The sequence below is a fragment of the Marmota monax genome, unplaced genomic scaffold (genome assembly GCF_021218885.2).
Source record: "Marmota monax isolate L192 unplaced genomic scaffold, Marmota_monax_Labrador192_F-V1.1 WCK01_AAM20220418_F8-fsc00101, whole genome shotgun sequence".
In the NCBI taxonomy this organism is placed as follows: Eukaryota; Metazoa; Chordata; class Mammalia; order Rodentia; family Sciuridae; genus Marmota; species Marmota monax.
The window spans coordinates 2,190,739-2,207,755 of record NW_026692786.1 but is presented as its reverse complement, the minus strand read 5'-3'; the positions used below and the strand labels follow the sequence as shown (position 1 = coordinate 2,207,755).

The following is a 17,017-nucleotide window of genomic DNA, read 5'->3' as shown; positions in this document are numbered from 1 at the left end:
GGAATAGGAAGTTTCTGTCCTTGAAACTGGGAGCACCCCAACAGGATCTCCTCCATTGGTGACCCCACCTGGGGTTTGGGGAGAACCTCAGGAAGTCACAGTACTTGTAACTTCCTATTTGGGTCCCTTCCTTCAATGCGAGGTGGAGGTTGCTTTGCTGTTCTTAGGTTCTGTACAGCGTTGGACAGATCGGAGCAGTGGGCCACAGAGCTGAGCCCACCACTCAGGGTGGGCCAGGCTACCCAGCGCCATGAGTGGTGTTGTTTAGCCAAAGCTGGGAATTAGAAGCCCAGGGGCTCCAGAGCATGGGGAGCACAGTGGGCAGCCCTGCGCCGCATTGCACGGATCCCTGACCTACTTCCAGGGCCCCTTTCTGTTCTCGGAGCAGCTTAAAATCCATAAATTAAGGAAATTAACTGATGGGGCCTGCGGCATCTTTGTAAGCTATTTAAATCTATAAATTTACAACATCTTCTGCATATATCAAGTAATTGAACTAACTGCAGGGATGTAACTTTAATGAGAAAATTTCCCCCTTCTCCAGTAGTTGGAGATCTAAAATAAATAAATAAATAAATAAATAAATAAATAAAACCCTCCCTTAGGAGGAAAGTTTCTGCTTATTCCCGCGTGGAGAAGTTACAGAAACGCGGTCCGGACGCTCCTTCTGCACACAAGGTCCCCTAGTCCGGCGAGGCAGGCCCCCAGTTCATCATCCTCCCACAGCTCTCCCCGCGACCCCCGGGACTGCAGCCGCTAGAGGGCGCCCAGGTCCGGCCGGAGCTCGTGGAGGGGCCCCCGGCGCTCGCCCGACCGGAGCGCACCCGCCCTCCAGCCTGAGCCCGGTTCTGGCCCGGACGTTCCGGGAGCCAGGCGGGGGCGCAGTATGGGTCGGGCACAACCGCAGCGCTCGGTTTCCTAGGAGCTAGGAAATGGTCGTAGAGGAAGGACGGGCGGGGCGCAAGAGGAAGAGGAAGAGGAGGCGGTGGGAGAGAAGGCGAAGGAAGGGGCAGTGGTCACCAGGACCGGATAGTGGGGTCATGGGCGCAGGCCCTGGCGCCGCGGGGAGCATTGGCCGCCACCGTCTCCATCGCGCCGCGCGCGTAAAGGAAATGGCGCGTCTAGCCGGCGGCTGCCGGCCGGGTGCCCCCCGCGCGCCCCTCCCCCGCGGTGGCCGCCCGCGTGTCCGCAAACGTCACTGGCGGCGCTGCTCCCCGGGAGAGGGGCAGCAGGGGCCGAGACCCGGGGAAGGAGGCCGGGAAGGGGGAGGGGCGGCCCTGGCCCCGGGCTCCGTTCCAGCCCCGGCCGACTCGCAGCCCAGTTTCTTCCCAAGTCCCGCCCCCAGCCTCGGGCGCCGCGGCGGCGGCTGCTCTCCTCTTTGTAACCGAGGAGTCAAGAAATGTGAGAAACGTGCCCTGTGTTACTTATTTGGGAGCCGAAAATTTATGCCCAGCTGAAAGCGCCCGGGGAAATATTACATCAGATGAAATGACAATGATTAAAATCAGCTTCTCCCCCGCCCCCTCCCCGAGCCCGGAGGAGGCCCGGGCGCCGCGTGGCCGGCCGGCGGGGGGCGGGGGGCTGGGCCGCGGAGGGCGCGGGGGCCTGGGCGCACCGCTCCCGGGAGGGTCCTGGCGGAGGCCCCGGCGGGAAGGCAACGGCTCGGGGAGAGGCGGGTGGGGATCGCTGGGCGAAAGGAGGGGAAACAGCGCATTTTTGTCGCCGAGCGCGGCAGGCGCGGGCGCGCGGAGCTAATTGCGACTCTAATCCTCTGCCCCGAGGCGCAACCGAGCCCCGAGCCAGGAGTCGCCGCGCGCGCCCGCTCGCGCTCGCCGCTCAGGGTAATTTGGAGCCGGATCGCTGCCCTCTGCGTCCCGGCTGGGCCGCGACAAGGCGCGGGCTACGGGCTGGGGTGGGGGGCTGATTTTCTCTCCAGCAATCGGGGGAGGCCGCTGGAGAGAGAGGAGGGAGGAGAGGAGGTGGGAGCGGCGGGAGGGCAGCCGGAGAGCGGCGCGAAGAGGAGGCGGCGGCGGCGGCGGCCGCGAAGAGGGGAGGAGGCGAGGGGAGGGCGGGGAGGGGAGGCCCCGGCGCGGCGCGCCGCGAGGGGCCGCGCGAAGCGGGGGCCGGGGCGGGAGGGGTGGGTGGGGGGAGGGTTGGGGGCGAGAGAGAAAGTAACTCCAGGACGAGACCGGAGCGACCCGCGCAGCGAGCATAGGCGGCGAGGCTTCGCCGGGCGCCCGAAACCGGCGGCTGCGGGGGGCGGGGGCTGCGTCCGAGCCCAATCCGCCGCTCCGGCTCTGAGGTAAGCCCAGCGCGGGAGGCCACCGCCTCAGCGCCGTGCACCCCTGTCCCCAAAGTGGGTGCGATACCGAGAAAGTCTCCCGGGCAGGGTCCGGACGTGGGCGGGGGTAGCTGCTTTGTCCCTCTGCTGGGCGGCGGGGGCTGGCGGCGCGGGGGCGCCCAGCACAAAGGCCTGGCGCGAGGGGGGGTTGCCCACGTGGGCTGGTCCTGGCCGCGGGTGGACCCTCCCCACGCGGGCGGGATCCGAGCTTCCTGCCGCACGGTGTGTATGTGTGTGTGTGTGTGTGCGTGTGCGTGCGCGCGTGTGCGCGCTTGCAGGTCCTCACACTCTGGTCCCAGAGCAGGGCCGAATGCCCTGCAGAACCGGCGACTTTCCGGGGTCAGAAACCGGCTCTTGCAGCTGGGGCTTCGAGGCGCACAGGCCCTAGCTTGGCGCTCAAATCAAAGAAAAAGTCTCTAACGGGACGGATGTGCGTCCTCTGACGCCCACCCCGGGAGTCCGAAACCAGGCGGGAGGGGTTAGTGCGCTGGTGGTCGTTCCAGGCGCGCGGGGTGTGGGACCCGGCCAGGGCCGCGCTGAGACCCGACCGCTACCTCCAGGTCCTTTCTGCCCACCAGCACCTTCCTGACCTGGACGCGCAGGCTGGGCACACACCCGCAAACATCCCCACACTCCCGCCTCCGTAGCAGCGCCTTTCTGTCTTCCCAAAGACCCCGACTGCAGAAAGATAAAGCTTCAAGTTTTCACTCCATGTCTCAAATGTGCATGAAGGAATTTAACTGCACGAGTGAATAACAGCATTAGTTTCAATTAATTTTTTTTAATCCCAGCAACAATAAACTTTGAGAACAAAAGCGCTTTTACGTCCTTAATTAGGCGAGCTTCCCATCTGTGGTCTCCAAGTGTCTGCCTCTTGATTTAACTTTGTCCCCGCCCCCGCCGCACACCCCTCCCTTCCCAGCCTGGCCCTTCGGGTGCCGAGGCCACCCCGCCCCGCGGCGCCGGGAGCTTTAGCCCAGCCGGCTCCCGTCGCCCCGAAGTTCATACTGGCCGGTTGGGCGGCTGGGCTGGCGAGCACCAGGTGGCCCGCCAGGCTTCCACCCGGTCTACCCACTGGACAATTCTGTAGGCCACTGGCACTAGCGCCCGGGGCCAGCGCCCAGGGCGTGGAGCTGAAGGGAGCTTGCGAGGCGCCTTCTGTTTACCTTTTATGGTTAAAATAACAGCAAAGAAGCGACTTCACGAAGAAGCGATTTAGTGAAATCGTCTCAAGCTGCCGCAGCTCAGCCAGTTTAATCACCCCCAGAGAGCTGAACAACTGCGAGCACAATGGGACACAAAATCATTTTGTGTGTAAATGAGCGTGGCATTCTGCTCACTTCCCTCTGCTCGGGCGGGCGGGGCTCAGCTGCGGGCGGGCGCGGGACCCGGGTCTCCCGCCGCAGCTTGGAGAAGCGGGCCCATACTGGGCCAGTTTGCAAACCTGCGGCCCCTCTCGTGCATTGCTGCTGAGCTCCCTGCAACAGGCTGTTCGGCCTTGAGTCTTAGGACAGCGGGTAGAACTGGGACTGAGTCGTGGTTTTGATGCTGGTGTTGGTGGAGTGAACTTGTGTCTCTTAACTGCAACCACTTTTATGCTTCTGACCTCAGCAGTGGTCTCGGGAAAAGGGTCGTTGTCCAGCACAGATGCGTTTGTCCGAGGGAGCACTGGAGATTCGGGTCAAGGCGTAACGCCTGGGGCTTCCAATGGTGAGTTTCTCATTTGCCCTGAACATCAGATTGTGCTTTTGATGGGAAAGAGGCTGCGTGAGAACAGGATGGAGCAGTTCAGGTGATGGGTGCTTAGTGTTACCTGTCACTTTTGAGTTGTGTCTTGGTGGTAGGGAGATGTTGTGCAGTCCGCTTGGATAGAATTTCAGTTGGAATTCCTTCCCCTTCAGTTTGTCCTCAGCGTGTCCCTTCTGACTCCTCCCCCAGCAGAGCCTCCTAGGGCAGGATAATTCATTCCTGAGGTCTGTTTTGGTTTCTCAGAACTTCCTTGAGATAAGTGACCTGGTTTTCTTTTTTAAGCTTTCAGGAACTCAGGAATGCCAAAAGTAGCAGATGGGGCAGCCAGCTCCCCAGTGAGGGTATAACCCTCTACCCCCACCCCAAACAGTTTCAGGTCAGGGAATTTGCCAGGGCACTCAGGGCAGAACTAATCACAGGAGAGCAACCTTACTTAAATTTGCAGAATGTGATTCTCATTGGACCTTGGTCCATGTTTTAAAATTCAGTGTTGAGTTTCAAGGCACACATTTAGAAGCCAGAGTTTAACAGGGAAAAACAGCCCCTTGGGTCCCCAGGATTTCATTTGGTTTCTCTCTAAGGGTTAAACCTGTGAAAGAGAAGTGCAGGTTAGGTGTGTGGAAGCTGTGTGTGTGTGTGTGTGTATTTTGTGTGTGTGTCTGTTCACCATGCAAAGCTCCCTTCTCCCCCTTTGAGACAGCCCCAAGTCAGTGGAAGGAGCTGCAGAAACCTGCCCTTCTCCACCTCTCCTGCTTGGAGCCTGCAAAGAGCCCTGGGGGTGGCTTCTTGGGACTGAGGGACAATCTTATTTCAGGTGGCTATGGCACAGAGAAAAGTGGCTTAGTAGCTCTGGGGAGGAGGCAGAAAAAGGGTCCATTTGCTGATTGCTGTCTGGCCAGTTCTCTAATGCCTCAGGGGCATGTGATCCTGAGGGGGTCTGGAATACATTAGGCATAGACAACACCATGGTGGGGGGCTGCTGAGAAACTGGGAGGTGCAGATTAGCAAACAAAGACAGGTTTTCTCTGCTATTGGGAGCCATAGGGGAGAGGTGGCTTCCCAAGCCACTTTCCCTTATCCCTGTATCCTGGCTTCTGTTAAAAGAGGCTTCCCTGGGTCCAGCCAGTTGCAAACTGCATCTTAACACAGTGGAGAGAGCTCCTGGGCTCTCTGGCCCATGGAGGGTGGGGGATCCTTCCTGTGCTGCCGTCCACAAGGTTCCCTGCGGATGCAAGAGGAGACACGCTTGGTAACATGGCTCTAAACCAAAATACCAGGAAAATCAGATTTGTTCTGAAACATTTCGGGGCAATAATGGTGAGCATATGTTTCAGTACTGTCATTAGCTGAATTAGCAGACATGGAGCTGCCCAGAAAACACATGTGTGAGTGTGTGTGAGTGTGTGTGTGTGTGTGTAATCTGCTATGCCCAGGAGGCCTGCTTATGGGTGTGAAGAGAGGATAGTGGCAGGTGGAATATGGGGGGCCGCCTGGCATGTGTGGGGTCCCAGAGAGCATGCAGAAAGGATGACGCTAAGCATCTCTGACTCCAGGGGAGATTGGGTGCCCATGACTCTGGTTTTGTCGCCGCTTCCCACAGATACTCTGGGCAGCCATGGAAGCCTAGATGCCTCACCGGAAGGAGCGGCCGAGTGGGTCCTCGCTTCACGCACACGGCAGTACCGGCACTGCGGTGAGCCTGTAGGGTAGGCTGGGTCCATTCTGGTGGTCCTCTCTTTGCCTTTTTCCAGGGTGCCTGCTCACTGACTGCTCTTCCCTGGGGCCCTGGCACTCCAGAGGTGGCTGTTGACTGGCTGTACAATTATGTATTTTTTGAAACAAAAATGCTCTTAATTTGATGTGAAATTTACTACATGTATAAAACTCAACGCCTTAGGTGCTGAGGAAGTCACTAATTTAGAGGTGTCTCGTTACTGAGACAAACTTGCAAAAACCCCTGAATCCCAATTCACAAATTGGTGATTCGTTTGTCAAGGGATATTTCACATCTAACACATAAGCCCGCGACCTTTAATTAGAATTTTGCAGTTTGTTTTATGCCCCTGGAGGCTGACACCTTGAAAATTTTTTTTTCTTGATTTCTTATTGCTAATAAGCATCTTTCTTTTTCCCTCTGGTACTTTGAAGAAAATGATGCAAATACACTTAATTACAGTGGTGGCCGTAATTTGTCAGCGGAATATGTGATCAGGCACAAGCAGAAGTGATCTGATTAGATCTGTGATCACACTTGCAATAAAGGGAGTACATGGCTGTGTCATTTAGAAACTCTTGGTTTTCACCTTATTTCTTTCTCTAGGAGGGAGGAAATATGTCCCGGCTGTCTCTCACCCGGTCGCCTGTGTCTCCCCTGGCTGCCCAGGGGATCCCACTGCCAGCTCAGCTTACCAAGTCCAACGCACCTGTGCACATCGATGTGGGCGGCCATATGTACACCAGCAGCCTGGCCACACTGACCAAGTACCCTGACTCCAGGTAAGAGAGAACCCCTCAAAATGCCAGGCATGTAGTGATAAGAGGTGGCAAAGCCCTGTCTCCCCTGCTGGCCCCCTACAGGGCTCTTCAGGGTGCACTGCCTCATGCAGACACAGGGAGGAGGGTTCGGAAGACATAGTCTGCTTGTCGAAGACTGCTTTGAACTGGAGTTTGTGACCCTGTACTGGTGGCATTGGTTGTGTGAGGTTGCCTGACCTACTAACAGAGGCTTGACTTATTCAGAGCCTGCCTCAGCCAAGCCTTGCCAACAACTGGCTGGGGAGTCTTATGCACCTTCAGGATCCTCTTGAGTGGGACTGAGGTTTCCCTTATTTGTGAGCAAGGTATACTAAGTGTATCTTGGGGTCCTGTGTGCATGGAGGTATTTGATCCGATTTCTCATTTTGGCCTTTGGGAAAGTGCATAAGGAGGAAGACCTGCAGCCACGTTGGACCCTGAGGGCTAGCTAGCTAGCATCAGGCTTCCCCTGGAGCTGGATGTCACAGTGACTGACTAGGAATTCTAGGACATTCAGGAATATTTGAGGCATGATCATGGACCTCACAGCCCCATGGTGGATAAAGTGTCTGTGACCAGGCCTCTGGGGGGGGCTTACAGGCTCCTCCCATACTGCTTTGTCACAGCCTTCTACGCTGCTGACGCTCGGGTTGTCCTGACTCTACCTAAGGGAGGCACAGGGTATCTCTGACTCCCCTGCTCTTGCCTCTTGGGTGTTTCCCTCCCTGGGTGGACCTGGTTTCCCCATTGGCACAGCAGCCGGACCCACCAGAGGTGGGCTGCATCTCTGTGAACATCCCCTGGAGGTGACATGTCATGCTGCTTGCTGTTTGCTCCTGGAACAGTGGCAGCCATAGTTCTCTGGGGCTGCCGAGGGCTGAGCAGTGGGAGGGCCACGGCTTCTGGGCATCACCCTGATTTTATACATTTAAAATAAGAAGAAGAGTTAATTAATTCCCTAGATATCGAGGGATCATCTCTGGGGAGCTTGGGTGTCAGGCTGCCTCATCATGGGTGTGGTTGCTTAGAGCAGGGAGGATTACAGGGTGTGGAGTGGCTGCTTTGGGAGCTTATTGAGGGCCAGGCGGAATAGCCCCTTAAGGAGGGCAGAAATGCCCCCTTGAGGGAACACTGGAGATGAATGCTGTGTCCAGTTCAGAATTTGGGGAGTATGGGGAACAGATGGTGGTTGGGGCTTCATGCCCTCAGTCTGGCAGAGACTAGGCATGGACTTGGGGCTTTGGGAGACCAGGAGCCATGAGGCCAGGTCAGTGGCATAGGCCTACGTGCTGACTTGCAGAGCCCTGTCTTGGGTAGGAGATGGATTCTGCTTATTTAATTTGAGTTTTGCCTTCTGCGGCATTCCCGAGTTGTATGAAATAGATCATTCCTTAATCGGCTGACGATGTTTGTGAGTGAAATTCATAAAATCTTTGCCTATAACCCTCTTGGAAGAGTGTTTCCAGAAGTCAGACGTTTGCCTTTCTGGAGCAATCATAGTCCAGGCCTTGGGGGAAGGTCTCCCCACTGCTGCCTGGGAACAGGGAGGGCAGGGGTGGCCTTCCCTTCCCAGATGCACAGTGTGGTTCATCCTTCCTCTCTGACTGGGGAGCTGAGGCTCCTGTGGCCCCATGATCTGGCATGTGCGACTCTTGATTGGCAGGATGTGCCCAGAGGGGGTAGCAGTCATCCTTCTTTCCCAGGACTGGGGTCAAGATGAGTGTGTTGTTCTGCCTGGATGGCTTCTGGTTTGAAGTAGAGCTGATCCCCAGGACTGAAGCTTTGGCCTAGAGGCCAGGGGCTTTTGAGACCTGCAGGATAGCCAGGGAACTGGCGTGAGGCCTCTGTCTGGCGAGGATATGTGTACCAGCTCTGTAAATTTAATTTTACAACTTAAAACTTGTTTTTCAACAATTTTGGAATGAAGATCTATCTCTTCCCCAGTATCATTGATGGTCACTTGCACATGGAGAATTAGGAGAGCTAATTCTTAATGGGAGTTTCTGGATATCAGAAATGTCATGCCCTGGGCAGAGCTGTGAGAGCCAGGGGTCCCTGTGCCCACAGCACTGTGCTCAGGATTCTGGTTCTGATGGGTCAGGGTGGCCTGGGTGTCTCCCCTGGTCCTCCCAGGAGCAGTCATTTGTCCTTACCCAGAGACACAGCTGCCTGGGGCGGGGTAGACTTCCTAGGTCTGCTTCTCCCCTGTGTCCTGCCTGCTGGATGTCACTTGTCTGCTGGTGTCCATCTGACTGTGGAGAACTACAAATGGAGTTGGCCAGGAGCTTTGGGACAAATAAAACCTTGGGCTGAAACATCCAGGAACTTGGAGCCAAAGCTTTTTAAAAAAGGGAATAAAAAAGCAAATGAAGATAGTATGATGCTTCCCTCTGTGCACTAGGGGCGGGGGGGTGGGACAGTCTTCTTTTCTGCCCCAGAGGGTCCCAGCTGCCGCAGTGTGAACTTACCAGCTTTCTCCATGGAGGGCTTCGCAAGTTGGCTCCCACACCCTGCAGCCTCCCTCAGGGTGGCCTGAGGCTGGTTTCCATAGGGACACATGGAGCCACCAACAGAACCAGGAGGTCATGGTGGGAGCTCACTCTTAAGACCCTGCGAGTGGCAGAGGGTTCTTTCATGGTGATGGTCCTGACCCTCCCTCAGCCTGCATGCATCCTTGGTAGGCTCGGATGCCCAGGGCATGAAAGGTCTTTGTGCTATGAGATGCACTGCTGCCAGTTGGTCCCGGAATAGATGCTGAAGTGTGGAAAGATCTAGAACCAACCAGCCCTCAAATAAGGCAGGTTGAGAACTTCCCAGCCTTGGATCAATACACCAACATAGAACCTAGCCAGCCCCGGAACGTGGGTGGATTAGGAGTCCTCTAGACCAACAGGACGATCTACAGTCTCAGCCAGCCCTGATGTCAGAGGGATTTGGATCTCAGCCAGGTCCAGCACATTGCTTGCTGTATCCAGCAGCTGAGCTCAGCCACGAGGGTGTGGAACATTCCCAGGGAGACCTAGGCTTTGGATTCGTTGACTCACCTGTACATGTGGCTCTTACCTCTTCCTGCTCATGCCTTTTGTGGACCTTCAGCTGTCTGCAGACCACTGCCCATGCACCTGGCAGCCTGGCTGAGTCACATGTCTCCAGGGATGTTAGTGGCCCTCAACTCTGACAACTCAATGTCCATGCTCCAGGCCACTGGGCACGTTGAATGCTGCAATGAGTCGTGAAACTCACAAGGTTTTCCAGCATGGGCTGTGTCCCCCCAGGACCACTGTCACAGGTTTTGGGCTCGGTAGCCTTTGCAGCCCTGAGAAGAGTAATATCTGGGTGGCTGAAGCTCTGGTTCCACAGGCTCAGCCCTCCATAGCCCTCTCTGTGGCCTCTGACCCACTCACACCCATCCATGAGGTGGTCTTGCTCCTTTATGCTTCCCCACCGGGGCAGAGGCTGACCAAAATACCTACAATGAGAGCAGGAAACTGCATAGCTATCCTGTAAGTGGATGGAACCTCTTGGCTGACACCAGGCCACTACAGCATACGGTGGTATGGATGGGAGCCCCTGAGAGGTGCTTGGGGGCTCTAAGCTGCTCAGCTTTTGCCTAGCTAGTATTCCTGGCAGTGTTAGGCAGGGCCTTGGGAGAGGTTGTGAATGGACAGCGAAGTGGGCTGTTGTGGGGACAGAGGAGCATCCCTGGAGAAGTGTAGGCTGGCGCAGGTCCCAGCTCTACAAGTGAGGCTGGTAGTCGCAGGTTGAGCCACCCTTCTCCAGACTTGCAGACAAGCTGATGCTGCGGCAGAATCTAGAGGGGCCTGACTACGTGGTCTCTTGCGGGGAGATGCTGCTAGCCTCCCTCCTCTTCCTGAGTCAAGTTCTTGGCTGCCCCAATCATCCTTGGGCTCCCGAGTTTCCATAGCTTAGCCTGGGGTCTGCTGGGTAGTCAGCCAAAACAGAATCTGTTGCCCTGGGCACTGGGGAGGCACCAGCTCTAGCTCTGAGACTGGTTCTTCCTCCCTGGAATGGACAGGGACAGTCATCAGGGGTTCCCCAAAGCCTGTTACATGTCCTGTTTGTTAGAGCCACCACTCTTACAAAGACAGGGTGCCAGCACCTGGTGGTTCTCTCCCCTGCCAGGTGTGCACACGCTCTGGCATATATGAATGCCCATGCTGTGTCATGGACACATGCTTACATGCTATGGTATGTGGGGGGCTAGGGTACACATGCACACAGGCTGTCCCTTCCACCTGCTTCTGTTTCCTCCGTGGCTTCCTAAGCAAGAAGCTATGGGGCATTTGTGATTTTGTTTCAGAGTGACTTGGGTTGGTTGGTGTATGTCTTGGCCTGTGTGTTGGGTCAGCCTGAGATTTGTGTGTTGCAAGGGGAGCGGCTGTGTGACCTCATGCCTGTTGCCTGAGTGTGCTGTGTCTGATGCTCATTGACCTGGGTTGGGTGAGGAGGGTATGGATCCCTAGTGACTGTGTTGGCTGGCTTCCATGTGTTCACCGGGTTTGTGGCTGTTGGCTGGGGTATCAGGTGGTCAGTGTGCATTCTCTGGGTGGGTCTGTCTGGCAAGGATTTGTGTACCAGCTCTGTGACCACCTGATTGGTGTGTCTTGCTGTAGTTTTCCAAGCCTGTACCATGTGTCAGCCGGCTAATGTGTACAGATGGGTGTTTCCTTCTCGGGCTGTGGCTTATGGAAGCTCATGGGTAGGGCTTATGGAAACTTGTGGCATGTTTCTGTAGCTGCCCCATTGTCCTGTATGATGGTGATCTGGATGCCCCAGGTATGTGTAGATGGCTGTCAGGCCTGGCATGGCCCCATATGGTCCCTCACCCCTCCCAACAGGGTGGGCCCTGAGGAGTGGGGGCAGGGTAGGGGGATTCAGCCCCTTCCTTCCCACATCCCGCTTCATCTATTGCTTCCAGAATAAGCCGCCTCTTCAATGGCACTGAACCCATTGTTCTGGACAGTTTGAAGCAACATTATTTCATCGACCGGGATGGGGAGATTTTCCGATATGTCCTGAGCTTCCTGAGGACATCAAAACTGCTGCTCCCGGATGACTTCAAGGTAAGTCCACAGCCAGTGGTTCCCCTTGTGTGGCCTGTGCTGTGGCATTACACAGGGGACGCTGTGACTTAATAAATGGACCCCATGGTTGTCATGACAACCATAAAAAGTTAAACGATGAAGCCAAGGGCTAAATCAGTTTTTCTAAACTAATTTTGTTTTCTCACATTTTTAGCTTATTTATCGGGGTGTAACAACAATTAAGCTGTGGCACTTACCCCAGTTTAATGTTTGTTGCATTTAAGGGCTGCTACGTGCAGAGTTACAGGAGTTAGAGGTTCATAAATCTGTACCTTGTTGGCAGTTCCCAGAGGGAAAACCCTGATGATCCAAACAGATAACTGTTGCCACCAAGTCTCAGGATGAACCTGTCCAGGTTCACCGTATCCTCCCTGAGCCCTTCCAAAGCACCAGGAATCATGGGAGGAAGGAAACTCAGACCTGATCCACCCCAGCTCATGTTAGCAAAAATCCTTCCTTCCTTTATCTACCCAGAGAACCATTAGCCTTGGGTCTCTTTTGTCCTTTACCCATTTCAGTTACTGAATGCCAGTGACTGAACTTGAACTGAAAATATGGTGACACATAAGGAATCCACAAGCCCTACCTATGAGCTTCCAGTCTAGTGGAAAGATAGACATTGAACTTGAATCTCATGGAGCAAAATGCCTCAGAGAACAGTATTGTGCAAGCAAATGGGGAACCTGACCCAGGTGGGTTTCATGGGTGGTGAAGGAGGAACCAGGTAGCCAGATGTGAGGGCCTTGGTGAGGGGCTGGAAGAGGCAAAGGGCTTGATACATTCCAGCAGTGGAGACAGGGGTCAAGCTTGGGGCCTTGTGAACTGGGAAAGGAAAGGCAGGAAGGGCTGTCTGATGGCAGGATCTTGGTGAGTGGCTTAGCATTTGGCACTTCCCCTGCATACAGTGGAGGGGTTGTGAGTAGGAAAAGGGCAAGCAGTTCACCAGCTTGAAAGATCACACTGGTAAAGTGCAGGGAGGGACTGGGGTGGGAACAGGAGGCCACTTATGGATGAGGCCACTTCCCCAGAGAGATTTGCTGAAGGCCTGGGACCAGGGTAGAGGTAGGATAAGGTAGAGCAAGGGGAAGACTTACATGTAGGAAAAGGTTGCAAATAGACCTGGGGCTGCGTTGGCTTAGCGCTGAGCCCCTCCAACACTGTGCCGGGTGCCTCCCAGCTTGTGGCTCGAGTTCTGAGTTGATGAGTACAAACTCAAGCATTGAACAGGTTGAGGACTGAGCTGGTAGAGGGTCAACTGGAGACATTTCGGGCTATGAGGAAAGGTGAGGTCCTTTGACCTACGGATGTCACATTAAACTCCAAGAGAGCAGAGGCCCAGGATGGAGCCCTGAGGAGTCTTTGTGAAGAGGCCGGAAGGGTCCCTAACCCATGGCAGGCTCAAAGGAAGGGTTAAGACTTGGGATTCCCTTGGGGCAGTTCCAAAGGCCAGGGGATGGGCTTCCTTGCCTTTCCCCCAGGGGTCCTCAAGCTTGCGGGTCTCCCGTACCCTGAACCCCACGAGTAGTGTGAATCATGGGCCCAGGCCACTCGGGGCTGGGGTTGATATGGGTGCACAGGGACAATATCAGAGAAGTAATTTGTGTGAGTTCGCCCAGCTGGGGAGCAAGTGGCCTGGTGGGGGCTGGTCTTCGCCTTTCCAGCCACCTCATGGGAGGAAGGAAACTGCTTGGGCAGGGTCAGAGCCAGGCACTTGTTAGACTTTTCCTCCTTTAATTCTCACTTGCCTTCTCTTAGCTGGGTGTTTATACCCATTTTTAATGATGGGGAAACTGAAGCTCAGAGAAGGTCAATAACTGAGACTGACAGGTCTTGGGGCTGCAGGCGATGAAGCTGAAAATCCAACCCATACAGGTCTTCCTGGAAATGACCTTTTGACCTCCCCACTGGAATGTGGTTTCCTCCAGAGTGGGTGAGGGAGGGGTGCCCTGTGTCTAGCCTGATGTCTTCTCTGGATGGGATTCTAAGAAGGCAGCAGGTCCTCAGGCAAAGACATAGGCTCCTACTCCTGAGTGTGAGCCTAGTCTTCAGGTCTTTTGAAGAGGCTTCTCTGCCCCAGGGGGATGAAGTTGCCCACTGCTAAGGCCAGAAGTTGGGGGGGTGGGTGGTGTCTGGCACAGGTGCCCACTAGTCTGCAGCTAGAGTCCCTGTGCCTGTGCAGAGCATCTGACCCTCATTTGCCCTTCTGTACAATAAGGACGACCATCCCAATCCACACTGAGCTATTGGGTCACAGTTCCTGCAGAGCTGTATGAGGAAGACCCCTGGGTTTGGAAAGGACTGCCCGCCTCCCCCCACCCTGTGTGCACCGGTCCGACCCCTGTGCGCATGTCCACAGGACTTCAGCCTGCTGTATGAAGAGGCCCGGTACTACCAGCTGCAGCCCATGGTGCGTGAGCTGGAGCGCTGGCAGCAGGAACAGGAGCAACGTCGCCGCAGCCGGGCCTGCGACTGCCTGGTGGTGCGCGTCACGCCCGACCTGGGGGAGCGCATCGCGCTCAGTGGAGAGAAGGCGCTCATCGAAGAGGTCTTCCCGGAGACTGGGGACGTCATGTGCAACTCGGTCAACGCTGGCTGGAACCAGGACCCCACTCATGTCATCCGCTTCCCGCTCAACGGCTACTGCCGGCTCAACTCCGTGCAGGTGAGGGCTGCAGTCCCCCATCCCACCTCCCGCTGCCTCCTGAAGCCCTGGGGCGGCAGAGCGAGACCGAGGAGGGGCGGTCCCTGAAATGGCGAAGCCCTCTGTGCCATCTTACAGAAAAGGCAACAATGTGTCGATGCATAATTTATAACCCGCTCATAATTAAATGATGGCGCCTGGGGGATGGACTTAAAAAAATTGATCTCTACTTTTTTTTTCCCCCCCAAAAGGATGTTCTCTAAAAATGGCCCAGAGTATTTTCAACCAAGTGTGCAGTCATTTGACACCCAGAGTCTGACTTTGGATTCAAATTAAACCCAAGCACCAGGAGAGGTGGGACAGAGGTGGAGTCCCTTCCTCATCCTGCTGACCTGGGGACCACACTGGCACCCAGCAGCTGCCCAGAGCATTTCTGGACTGGCTTTTCCCAGATGGGTGTAAGGACTGAGAAACCCCAATGGAGTGGTGGGGGTTCTGTTTTCTGGTTCCAAGGGCAGACTTGCATTTTGGGGTGAGGGCAGAATAGACTCTGTGGGAAAAGATCCTCCCAGGCACACATTCTGCAAGTTGCCATCAGAACTTGATAGTTACAGGACACAGATGTCAGTGACGAAAACCCACCCTCACAGAGGCAGAAACCCATGTGAACATGGGGGCCTGCAGAGACTCACACACCGAGAGGACTGCCCTCTCTTTCTTTCCACCCAGAGCTCCTTTGAGCTGATGAGCCCCCAGGCCTCAAACCATCTGGGACTCACAGCTTCAGGAAGCAGGTGGCTGCCCAGAGGCTGGGGGCAGGGGCTGTCCATTATTGGGGCAGGAGAGGGTGCCTGGGGCCATGTGCGTGTGAGGAAAGGGGCAGATTACACCCAAGAGAAGGGAAGGGTCCAAAAGGATCTTTTTTCTTCTCTAAAGCAAGGCTATACACCTCAGAGAGTGGCAGAGAGCCTGGGTAGAGCAGCCCACCCAGGTGGGATCACACAGGGGTTCCCTGGGTCCAGCTGTGTCTGTCCCTCCTGTTGTGGCACCCAGCTGATAGTACAGTTGGGACCTTTGTCGGGGAGTAAGACAGATCTTAGCAGGAGAAGGTAGCTTGCTCTGGCAGATACCTGACTGCCCGCCAGGCCAGGCGAACTCTTGTAGCTGGGTACTACTGACTCCTATTTCTTCCCTGATAGGTCCTGGAGAGGCTGTTCCAGAGGGGCTTCAGCGTGGCTGCGTCCTGCGGGGGTGGTGTGGACTCTTCCCAGTTCAGCGAGTATGTGCTTTGCCGGGAGGAGCGGCGACCACAGCCCACCCCGACTGCCGTCCGGATAAAGCAGGAGCCCCTGGACTAGGCGCTGCCTCAGTGCTCATCTGAGGCCTCTCAACCCTGGGTCACCCCCAGAGACCTGGAAACAGTTCTGGGGGGTCCTGCCTTTGTGTGCTTAGCAGTGGGCATGAGACTGAGGGTGGGGCTGGAGGGCTTCCGCCCAGGGAGCACCTGGGCCCCAGGTGTCATGGCAACAGAAATGTGGGATGCTGGAGGTGTGTCCACTGAAGGAGTGTTGGTGTGACCCAGAGATGCTGTGGCTGGAACTCCAGTGCCCACTCTCCGAGCCCCTGGGCTCCCCAGCCCGGTACAGTGTCCTCTGAGGCTCAGGGACCTGCCGAGGCAGGGTTAGCAGAGGCATCCCCAGCCACTCCGGAGCAGCCGATCATCCTTCTCCACTCACGGCAGACTCTCACAGGTCTCCTGGCTTCAGAGATGGCTTATTTTTCTACAGTATTTAAAAATGGAAGTAACTGTCACTGCACAAGTCAAAGAGGCCGACAAGGACCAAGCCTTCTTTATCTGGTGCTCAGTTCTCAGTTGAACGTGCAGCAAGCCTGCATGGTGGATGAGCTGCAGGGTGCTCAGGCCCAGCTGGGGCTCTGGGGACAGATGCGGCAAGGACAGTGCTACAGAAGCAGAGCCCCCAAGGGGCAGGCTGTTGGGAGGAGGGTTGGGTGGCTCTTGACCTATCTTAGACCCTCTCCTTTGCTGCTGTACTTGGTAGGTCACCTGACCTACTCATGCCCAGGGGCTTCCCATCCCATCTGCATGTACTTACCTGGGTCCCTAGAGAAGTCTCTCACCATCCAGACCAGCCATGGGGCTGCACCTTACCTCAGGAATGGGCCTCATTACAAAGAAGCCCATCTGTCAGCAGCATCCTCTGGGTCCCCAGCTCAGGGAGCCACCCCTAGCTCCAGTTTTTCCACACTAATATGCACACTTGAGTTTTCATTAAACTCGTTATGCTCGCCTGCCTGTGAGACCTGGACACAGGTATATTTAGTGCTCTTGACCCCAGGTTCCAGTGAGGACTGGCCCTGAGAGGGCCCAACCTGCTGCCTCCCATACAGGCCCAAAGATGGACACCCCTGGCCTTGTCACACTTCCCCATGTGCTGGCTCCTCCCAAGGGGAGAAACTGCAGAGAACTGGTGGGTGGGGTGCCCCCGTTGGCACTACCCTGTGTATAATGCCTGTAGACTTGTATATGACTCCTTTAATATTGTAAAGATGCTGATGTACAATTGTCATGTTTGTGTAAACACATTACGTTCTAGTTCATGCCATAAATGATGCTATCAAGCAAAAGACTGAGGCTCCATCCTGTGC

General features: G+C 55.7%; 1 protein-coding gene across 3 annotated transcripts; it reads left to right on the top strand.

Moving 5' to 3' along the window:
* The first annotated feature begins 2,165 nt into the window (after nucleotides 1-2,165).
* Nucleotides 2,166-16,996, top strand: Kctd15 (potassium channel tetramerization domain containing 15). 3 transcript variants are annotated; one of them, XM_046447969.2, is made up of 7 exons: nucleotides 2,166-2,302; nucleotides 3,956-4,051; nucleotides 5,691-5,783; nucleotides 6,411-6,586; nucleotides 11,544-11,688; nucleotides 14,066-14,371; nucleotides 15,550-16,996. In XM_046447969.2, the coding sequence occupies exons 3-7, from the start codon at nucleotides 5,718-5,720 to the stop codon at nucleotides 15,706-15,708; spliced, it is 852 nt and encodes a 283-aa protein (XP_046303925.1). In that variant the 5' UTR covers nucleotides 2,166-2,302; nucleotides 3,956-4,051; nucleotides 5,691-5,717; the 3' UTR covers nucleotides 15,709-16,996. The 3 variants fall into 3 exon arrangements, with proteins under 3 accessions (XP_046303925.1, XP_046303924.1, XP_046303926.1); XM_046447968.2 differs by having other exon boundaries at nucleotides 3,953-4,051; XM_046447970.2 differs by lacking the exon at nucleotides 2,166-2,302 and adding an exon at nucleotides 3,322-3,651 and having other exon boundaries at nucleotides 3,953-4,051.
* Nucleotides 16,997-17,017: the final 21 nt, after the last annotated feature.